This window comes from Hyperolius riggenbachi, chromosome 4 (genome assembly GCF_040937935.1).
Source record: "Hyperolius riggenbachi isolate aHypRig1 chromosome 4, aHypRig1.pri, whole genome shotgun sequence".
NCBI classification, from domain to species: Eukaryota; Metazoa; Chordata; class Amphibia; order Anura; family Hyperoliidae; genus Hyperolius; species Hyperolius riggenbachi.
The window spans coordinates 110,475,063-110,485,807 of record NC_090649.1 but is presented as its reverse complement, the minus strand read 5'-3'; the positions used below and the strand labels follow the sequence as shown (position 1 = coordinate 110,485,807).

The following is a 10,745-nucleotide window of genomic DNA, read 5'->3' as shown; positions in this document are numbered from 1 at the left end:
TGTCAGGCAACTGGTATTGCTTAAAAGGAAATAAATATGGTATCCTCTTCATCTCTCTTGTCTCACTCCTAAATAGCACTTTTCTGTAATCCCATAACCTTATTTATTGTTTAAGTAGCCTTTAGTGGATCCGAGATGAACGGTTATTCATTACATAATTGTGTTCCTTCCATTAAGTTTATAGGGCATTCCTCAATCCAAATACTTTTGTTTGTTTATTTTAATACTCTAATTCCTTATAAACTAAACAAGCCTCGCCCACAGCTTCTCCAAAACGCCAAGGCACTCAGACCCATGTAGCAAGGGCTTCTGGGAGCTCAGTCTGGGCAGGAGGCGGTTACTAGCCAGAGATTTCAGAGGCAGAGGGGAGGGCGGAGTGAATTTTTTACAGGCTGAGGGGTGGAGATGCAGTTGCAGATTACCTGTGTAATGATGACAAACAGAACATGGCTGCTGTCATTGTATCCCAGGATGAAATCATCATAAACTGTTGAAGCGGTTTGCAGCTAGATATGCTGTGTAAACGATCTAAAGTTTAGAAAAGATATATAAACAAGTTACTTGTTATAGTTTTTCATCTCAGATCCGCTTTAAGGCAAGTTTCCAGTAGTGCCAGGGCTGTGGAGTCGGTACAAAAGACGAAAGTCATCGGACACCAAAGTTTATGAAACCACCGACTCCATGACCCAAATTTTTCCAAATCCATCTAATACTTACCAGGGCTTTGGAGTCCGTACAAAAATCATCTGACTCTTGCCAATGCATCCTAAGACGTGTGTGTGTGTTCCCGGCAGACGCAGTGGTTGTCAGTTTCAACTAGAGTGTGTAGGAGGGGTTGCATAATTCCCATTACAACGTGGCATAACACCACAAACAGTGGGGATATAAACAAGGATTAGTTTACACTGTAAAATGCAAATCGCCAAGCACTTATGATTTTGCAATGCAATTTTCAGAACGATTTTTAAAGGCATGTGCATGGTTTACCTTTCTGCTGTAAGAGCTCCCTCATAGGGCGAAACCACATTAGCACTTCGGCAAGCGCAGTGCAATCACCCTCATTGTAAGCCAGCCCTGAAGGTGGCCACTAATGATACAATTTACTGAATGATCGATTACGAATGATTCTTTGTATGAATGATTGTAAATGATCGTTTGGGACCACTAATGGACAAAAATCTCCTAACCAGTCCGATCAGATTAATGGGATCGAACCGAAATTCGGATCGATTACATTAATCTGATCGGATTGGTTTGGGGATGTTTGTCCATTAGTGGTCCCAAACGATTATTTACACGAAGAATCGTTCGTGATTGAATGTTCAGCAAATTGTATCATTAGTGGCCACCTTTAGGCAGGGAATGGAATTTGTAACGGGAAAGGCCAACATAGAGAAGATGTGCTTTCTGGGTAATAAGGGATGCTATAACACAGAAGTAATAACAGATTCAGTTGTAAAATGTCATATGCCGCTTTCACAAAGACAACAGATGAAGACATTTTATGTTCAGCCAATAAAGTCTTCTTTAATATCTCAAAGAAGTTACCAGTATACATGACAGAGGTATCAGGGAAGAGTAATAGCTGTCTGAGCCGTTCACATAAACCAAATTCTCCATCTGTGTAGTGGGTGAGGATGGAATGCATCAGACCATTTGCTGTGGGAAACGTACAGAAAATGATTACCTTAGACACAGATACATGAGGCACACAGTGCATTCAGGAGCCAATCACTCATGTGGTAGCCATCATACTGTCTCAGCAAGCCAGCGATACTGCATGTCCGCTTCCACACATAGATGTCCTAGAACTGAACGGAAAACTCAAACATAAACCACTAGGTAGGGTACTGCCAACACAACACTGCAATGGCAAAAAAGGCTCTATTTTGGAAGGAGGGGGGATGGGGGGGGGGGGTGTTATCCCATTTGTAAAGCAAGGATAGTCAATAAGATGGAAATAATGCAGAGTTGATGCAGGATTATGCAAACTGTGTATGCAAATGTATGCAGCTTGGCAGAACACAATTGGTCCATTTTCAAACTGCATACGTTTGCATACAAATGTTGCATAATCCTGCATCAGCTTGCCATTATTTGCATTTTATTGATCATCCCTACTGTAGAGAAAACCCCACAGGTTTCACTCACTGGAAATAGAGGTTAAAACGGACCTGAAGTCAGAACTTCCTCTCTGCTCTAAAAGATATGCAACAGAATAACCACCTTTAAAGAAAAACATTTGTTACAGCTGATACAAATCCTACAATAAATCTGCAATGTGTCTACTTCCTGCTTTCATGGAAACAGACATATTGTTAACATCCTGTGCTTTTAAACAAGCTTATCTGCCATGGCAGTAAGCGGACACAGGAGAGAGATCAAATTACAACTTGTGATTAGACAGATGAGGGGGCAATTAAGACAGGCCAAACTCTCTAAATACATACAGGGTGCATTTCTCTATGTCTTCCTTCTGTCCTGTGCAAGAGTTCAGGTCCACTTTAAAGGAGAACTGTAGTGAGAGGTATATGGAGGCTGCCATATTGATTTCCTTTTAAGCAACGCCAGTTACCTGGCAGCCCCGCTGAGCTATCTGCCTGCAGAATAACACCAGAAACATGCATGCAGCTAATCTTGTCAGATCTGACAAAAATGTCAAAAACACCTGATCTGCTGCATGCTTGTTCAGGGTCTATGGCTAAAAGTATTAGAGGCAGAGGGTAAGCAGGACAGCCAGGTAACTGGTATTGCTAAAAAGGAAATCAATATGGCAGCCTCAATATACCTTTCACTACAGTTCTCCTTTAAGGGAATCTTTCAAAAGGTCTTCTGAAGATTAAGGCTATACAAAATAATAAAAGTAGCAGAATGATTAGTCTAGTGCCTGTAGAACCGATGGAATGCTATTCTGAACTGTAATATAGGAATTTGCTGTTTTTCGAGATAGTCTATAATATCCTTAATCTTTAGAAGACAAATATAAATACTGGATTTCAGATAACCCAAGACCCAGAAAGCAATTAAAACTTGGCAGAAGTTCCAACACTAGCCAAAATCACTGAAGTTCAATTATATAATACAAATAACACTGGTGAAAATGGTATGCCCCCAAAAATGTATTCCCAGTAAAGTCATGGGCAATTCCTAAGCAGTCAGTTCAGTGAGGAGGCCACTGGTAACTGCTATACAAAGCAGTTATCTATAGTTGGGGAGAAAAGGTCTCCATACCATAATCAGATGTTTACAATAGCGCTAGCGGGGATGGCAACCTGAACATTTTCAGATGTTGTAGAGTAGTGCACAGTATTCAGCAAGTAAACATTCTATATCAATTATAATTGATTCACCACTTCCAAAACGGACGTTTTAAAGCGATCCGTTTTGCAGGGCAGACTATTGGGATACACCTCCGGTTGCCGCCGACACCTATGGGCAGTTGGGAAGTGTTTAAAGCAAATCTGAAGGAAAAATAAACTTATGACATAATGAATTATATGTGTAGTACAGATAATAAAGAGAACATTAGTAGCAAATAAACAAGTTTTTATATGGTTTCCATTACAGGAGGAGTTAAAAAAAAAAAAAAAAAAAACCTTGAGTCATCTATGCAAAAGAACTTCTCTCAGCTAGTCACCAACTTGGTCGAACTCTGCCTTGTTTTCTGAATAGCTTAAAAAGCCAACAAACCGGGAGACCGCTTGAGATAAGGTTTTACTGCAGGAAAGTTCAAAGGGTCATTAGATCCGAGTTGTTTTACAGCTCAAAATACAGAGTGTGGACTCTAAACTGCAACTGTGAAAGTCTGGGGCAATGTAATAAATAAAGCTATATAACTGAAAATAGAAATATGAGACTTTTTTCTACTAATGTTCTATTTATTATCCGTACTACATATACAATTCATTATCTCATAATTTTATTTTCACTTTGGATTTCCTTTAAGTGGTCCAGTCACCTAGTCAACATGGATATACAGCTTAATATTTAGGAAGTACCAGAGAGGATTAAAATTAACTTCCTTGAGTACAAATTGAAAATTGTATGCAGCTTGGGATTGTGCCAATAAATATAGCCAGACATGCATTTGAATGACATGGCCCCAAGCTGTATACAATTTGATCAAATTAAATGCAAGTCAGAGTTATTTGCAGGTCACTTACCATCTCAAATACAGTATATGCTCATGTCACTGATAAATCTGATGGGGAAAGGGGGTGGGATGGGGGATGTAAATACTTAACTTTCCATTGTTACAGTTACATTATTGGTCTACCCTTTAAGCACGCAACAAAAATAAATATCATTGTTAAAAGAAATCCAGGTTGAGTTTCACTGCCAATGATGAAAATCATCTTCCTATCTTCCGACCACCAGAGGGCAAACTATAAAAGGCAGAGTGTCAGTCTCTCAATTACTGTAAATAGAGAAACACTGTGTTCATCATTTAAATTGCACCATCGAGTGGTTAGAAAGTCAAGAACTTTCATCAGCAAGGAAGCAAACAGTACATTTGAACTGAGAGAAGCCTTGGACAGCTACAGAACCAGTGAGCAATCCTGTATAGTTGTTGCAACCTCCTAGGGTAGGAAGGGAAGCAGCTGCATTAAATGACAATTGAAGTGAGAGGGATATGGAGTCGGCCATATTTATTTCCTTTTAACCACACTCTTCTCACTTCAGCTGCCCTTTAAGTGTACTTGCACTTTGTGAGGGGGTGTCTCGTGATCTTAGAAAAGGACATAGGCAACCTGAAGGCAAAAGTCCAAAGGAAGTGGACATTTGTGGAATACTCTTCCAAGAACATTAGCAATTCTCTGTACCACTTATACTGATTTCGGAAAGATAGTAATTTTACTCCCAGAGATAAAACACAACAATAAAGCATTTAAATAAAACATAAAATATGGCCTATAAATATTCTAACCGTGAACTAATTTTGTTTTCATATACAGTCTATACACATCATGTGGGTTTAGTATTATACCAGTATTTTAATACAATATTTGATGTTTGATACCTACATGTGTTAGTGTCTCCCACTATTAACATTGAAGAGATTCCGAGAGACTAAAGAATTTGGCACAATTCAGAGAATTTTTAACAGGACAGGATAAACAAGTGAACCAAATGAAGAAAGCTATGCTGTGCAGCCACCCCCGGTACTGTACTGGTAAAGACTCCAGAATGTCAAGCAAGCAGGTGTAGTCTTATTAGTCTTATTTACTTCTCACTGTATATGGTCAAAGTCTGTCTCAGTTCACTAGCTTCAGAGATCTCCAAGCATCTCTTGTGGGGATATCATAAGTGGTCCAGGTAACCTGACTGGTATAAATGAAAAGATGCTTGGTATTCGAACAGGGAAGAGCACACTTGCTGGAATCATGCACTTTTTTTTCTGCAGATGGCAAAAACGCACACAGCTGCACTGGCTATTGAAGTCAATGGCCCCACGTTTTTGAATCACACAGATTTCTGCACTAAGTGCACATTCGCAGTGCTTCCGAAAAATTATGGACAGAAGACACTACAAAGACGGGGGGAAAAAACACCTCTGTAAGTGTGCTCCCCGCCTCAGTGGTCAGAAACCCCCCACGGGCGTATATCATACGAAGTGTTGCTGAGAAGTTTGTGAGATAGTGGTTATGCTATTGTAGTTATATGCACTGTTGACATCAAAACTTTATTTCAAAAAATCCACTACGTGTACCCATACAAGACTGCAATCACACAACTGCTAATTTGCTAGCTTTTCACTATATTTGAATATAAACCAGATTAGACCTACAATCATTTACCAGCTAATGGCAGACAATGTTAAAAACTTCCAGTCCTGCTTTGCTGGATTAATTATGATATCCCACTGGAGATGTAGCATAACTCCTTAGGCTGATACTTCGCTCTTAGTAGTAAGTACTTGATACACATGCATCATTTTCATCTGTCACCCGAACTTCAACTTAACGCACAGTGGAGGCCCACAACATTTGAAGATGAAAGAACTAGAAGGCTATGAATGGATTCCATGCTCATGGATTCAGTGCAAATGCCAAGTATAGGCAAAATAATAATTTGGAGAAGTCAATGAGATTGATGAGCTGATGTAGGATCATGCGAATCTATCTACTCCTACTGATTACACAGGGCAGTAACCAGTCCAGCCAGCAACAAAGCAATGAAGTAGCTGTTTAGTGAGGCACTCTGCTGAGAATGCCGGCACTGGCACCAAATCCACCTGGCTCTAGAACCCATCTGGCCTCAATTATTCTTTGCGACTCCTCTGCTCTATAACCAGTTGGACAAAAAGTTTGCACTCTGGAAATTCATCTTCGGTCTGCTCTGATCAAGCTGTATCACACAGAAAGGTCTCCAACCTTACCATTTCTATGTAATATAAGGGCCCGCCTAAAGTATCCATTCAATATATTCACTTCCACTACATAGATTTGGTAAGACTGGACAGAAAAGATTGGATCATTATTGACCACCATTTGAGGATTCTCTAAACACACACTAGTTATAGTCAGAGCTAGCTGAACGTGAGAAACGTCTCAATGGAGGACTTTAATACTGGCTAACTGAAGCAATCGAGGCCCAAAGAAAGGGGTAAGAAAGGGGGGGAGGGGGGGAGCAAGGACACTACACATTCGATTCATCCCACCCTTTCCACCTCAAAAATGTAGGTGAAACTTAATAAAAACGTAACATTAGGACAGAATAATTTTTGAATGTGTGCTACAACTATGGGTTATTGCAACTGCCAATTACCCTCAAAACTCACAAAACGTCCCTATTGCAGACACGATTTATCAAACCTAGAGGAAGAAGTTAACCATAATAACTAATTACATCTCATTTTTCTTAAGCCTTAAAGGAAACTCTAGGTGAAAATAAACTGAAGAGATAAACAATTGTATCTATCCTCCTACTCCTGAACATGACTTACACTGAGTCTCACAGTTTTATTTCCTTTGAAAGGTTGAAAATGTAGTAGGTTTGTATGGCTATATGAATGTTAGTCTTTCATAGTCTCGTTGTCACAGAGCTACAATATATGAACTCAGATAGGGTTACGCTATACTCCAACAAAGAGAAACTGTCACTTGCATATCTTGGTTAACAATGCTTAACTTTCAAACAATAAAAGAAATACAGCCTAGTTATTTGTATGTATGATACTGTACATACAGGTCTTTCTCTTTGGGTCACCTCGGGTACACTAGCCTTACGGTATAAATGGACTAGTGAAATTACATTTTCAGGGGTGTCCTGTTAACTCAAATAGCAATGCGTACCAATTTCTCTTTTTTCGGCTGTTCTCGGCCTATTCTTCTGGCTTCTTTAACAATTAAAGTTTTCAATCCCAATCGCCTAGGTCTTTTGCAGACGGGACAGCAGTACTGTGTGCATGTTGGGCAGGTCAGCCTCCCATCTACTGTCCAATAAGTGCCTTTCAGCACCATCCATCCACATCTAAAGCAAAAGTAAGGTGTCTGACATCAGTAAAACTTAGGAGTGCAGCCTACTGCCCTATTTAAGCTGCAACCACAGGTGAAAGAATGGTAAGAAATAACAATGGGTAGTTTAGTTTGCTTATCTGAGAGTACCTAACAAAGTCCAGTGTGTGTGAGGAAATATTCCTTTCTAATAAATCACCTTCATTTGAAGGTTTTCTGTTCTTAACATCTGAACCGTTCTACATATCACTTCACAACTGTTACTACAATCTTTTATCATATTCCAGTTCATTAAGAACAATCTGCTTGGTTTCTACATCCAGCAAAGTGCCGTTCCCTTTCCTCCAGATTTCATAAATCAGTCTCTATAACTTGGGAGTCCAGCAACATAGGTGCATACACGCATGCAATTTGCACTCAACTTCTGTCGCACGCAAGAATTAGATTTAATCCTGCAGGGGGCACTGCAGGATCCTTACGTTGTACAAATGCATTGCTAGGCAACAACAGATGTGTCATGTGTCTATGAAGAGAAGAGGGACAACACTGCCAGGTACAGCAGAGTGCTTCCACAGGAAGTCAGGCTGGGACCAGTGAACTCCGCCAATTGCTGCTGGATTATGAAACAACCTTGGCAGACTTCAGGGGACGGCTGCAGACACGCTAGATTACCATCTCGACCAGCCACCTTGGCCAATAACATCCTTGTGTGTGTACAAGTTTTTAAGCGACCTTAACACCCAGAACATTTTTTTTTGTTTTTGTTTTAAAACAAACTCGCCACAAGGCATGTTTGTAGTGGAATGTGCCATGGGAAGAGCTTGGGGTAAGCATCACTACTTGCCTACTGGGTGCTGCTCCTCTGGCCTTCAGTCTGTATGGGATCCACCCCTGTTCTTTAGAGAGCGACCACAGAAGCTGAATTTTAAACTTCCCGGCAGTGTTTCACGCACCACAGTGCAATGTAGTCTGAGGAGGAGAGTTCAGAAATTATCTCGCAACCAGAGACATTTCCCAGCATGGATTGTTGAGTGTGCGCAAAACTGCTGGGAAGTTTAAAAATTCGGCAGCGGAGGACGCTCTCTGAAGAGCATGACGGATCCCATACAGACCAGGGGCCAGAGGAGCAGCACCCTGTAGGTAAGTACACCTACAGGTAATCTCACCCCAACAGCACACTCCATTATGAACCTCCCTCATGGGGAGGTTTACAAAAAATGTTACTGGTGCTCAGGTCATTTTAAGGGTGCCCATACATGAATTGAAAGTTCTGACAGATTTGATCAATTTGATAGCAACTTACAGATCCCAGCATATTGACTGATAAACGTCTAACCAATTTTGGACATTTTATTGACTGACGACTGACCAAAAAGGTCAAGGGGATTGACTGATTACTACTTCAGAATGATCTCCCATTGAGTGTGATTATTTGCCCATCCATTCGGGCTGCTATCAACCAGTGTACAGCTGTCTTTAGATTGGTGAACTGCCTATAATTTGCAGTCACACTAAAGCCAGTAGAATAGATGGTTGGCAGTATCAGAGACTCCTCAGGATCAGGATAATGTGCAGCACCTGGTATGACCACTTTGTGGTGCACTAAATATTGGACTAGGCAAATGACCTGGAAGACAATCCACTTACTGTAAACAAATAAATATGAAATGTTTTGGAGAAGAACAGCAAGCTGATGAAAGAACAATCAGTCATACACAGTGCCAGTCTGATACATAAGCAAGTGAGACAGAGGACAAAGGCTAAATCCACAGTGACAACTCCATTCTATCGAGGCTGCAACGTGCCTCTTCTTATTCACAGTCCAAAGCACAGAGTGGACAACACAAAAAGCAGCAAATAGATGTGACTGTGGGGTTCCGCTATTCAATCTGTTTGCTGGGGCAAACCACAGTCACGTAGCTCAGAACCCCAAAATGCAAAAAGGAAGATGCACTTTGATACAAGTCTTTGATATGTTACAATAATAATAAGGCAGAATGTAGAAAAAAGGAAGGGAAATGTACAAGGGTGGAAGTGTGTCAAGCAAATAGAAAATAAAATGATAGCATAATCCGATTCATAATGAGAGTAAAGTAATAATACGGCAATGTCCTTCTCAGCAGGGCCAGGAGGTGCCTTTGGTTCTCTAGTGGGGGGTTTCAGTCAATGCGAGCCCAGTCTTTCAGTGAATGCACCCAATCCTGGCGTTCCACCAAACTCACTTCCCACGAGGCGGCCCTCAAGACAAGGGCTTGATTAGATAGAGTTTCTCGCCATGCTCGCTGGTAAAAATTGGAGCCTTTTTGTAATGTTCTACCAGTTCCTCCAAGGTGGCAAACCTGCGCTGGCCGATGCAGTACACGTTGTCTTTCATCTGTACTTTGAAATGCTTGTTCTTGCCTTGAGCTTTCAGCGACACAGAGAAGTCATTTGGCTTTAAAGGGGGAAAGAGAAAACTGTTAGACACCAATTAAAAGATAATTATGAAATGCAATTTTACAGTACAAAAAAATTGCACCCGATATGTGTCCTAGAATACCAATTATAGCTAAAGGTTTTGACGTTACTTTAGTGACTATTTTAACCCTAACTTGGTATTCATGTTATAGTTTCCAGCCTCCTCTACAGGTGAAGGTTAAGTATAGAAACTACCAAAGTGAGTATGAAACGCCCTGCAGTGGCATCTGCACACAAACAGCTCTCACAAAATAATAGAGATACTACCCAACACACTCTCTCCACTCCTCCAACACTCTACAGATGTCCAGTCATCGCATCCCTTTCTCACTTGCGAGGCTCCAGGACAATGTCTAACTTGGAGGTGGAAAAGCTGAGGAAATCCACCTGCTGGCCAAGCAGCAGAAACCATAAGTTATCACTTGTGCATTTCCTCAGCTTTTCCACCTCCCAGTCCCACACTGCTACAAGACTTCTCCACAGCTGCCCCTAATCTATGGAATCCCCCCACCGGGCTTGCCTCCCACCTTCAGCTCTTTCAAGCAGGCCATAAAGACCCCTCTGCTTATTATCTCTTACCCACTACCTTAATAGCTCCAACCCCCTTCCTTGGACATACCCCCCCCCTTCTTCTTATGTGTCCCTTTCCTCCACCCCTTAAGATTGTAAGCCTATTTGGCAGGGCCCTCCGCCCCATGTGCTCTTCTCTGCCACCATATGTACTCAATGACTCATCTGCTATATCTATCCCTACATTACGATCTACATACTGTAATGGTGCACATACAAAGTACAATAAAACCGTTCGATTTTCCCATTTATTCAATCGAA

General features: G+C 41.1%; 1 protein-coding gene across 3 annotated transcripts in view; it reads right to left on the bottom strand.

Annotated features, from left to right (window-relative positions):
* Positions 1–1,500: 1,500 nt before the first annotated feature.
* Positions 1,501–10,745, bottom strand: part of NCK1 (NCK adaptor protein 1) — a 167,014-nt gene continuing 157,769 nt past the window's right edge. For 2 of the 3 annotated variants that reach the window (XM_068280402.1, XM_068280403.1), the window contains one exon: positions 1,501–9,891. In XM_068280402.1, the coding sequence (XP_068136503.1) occupies positions 9,697–9,891 (195 nt within the window). In that variant the 3' untranslated portion in view covers positions 1,501–9,696. The remainder of the gene's footprint in view (positions 9,892–10,745) is intronic. The other variant, XM_068280404.1, reaches the window with a different exon arrangement.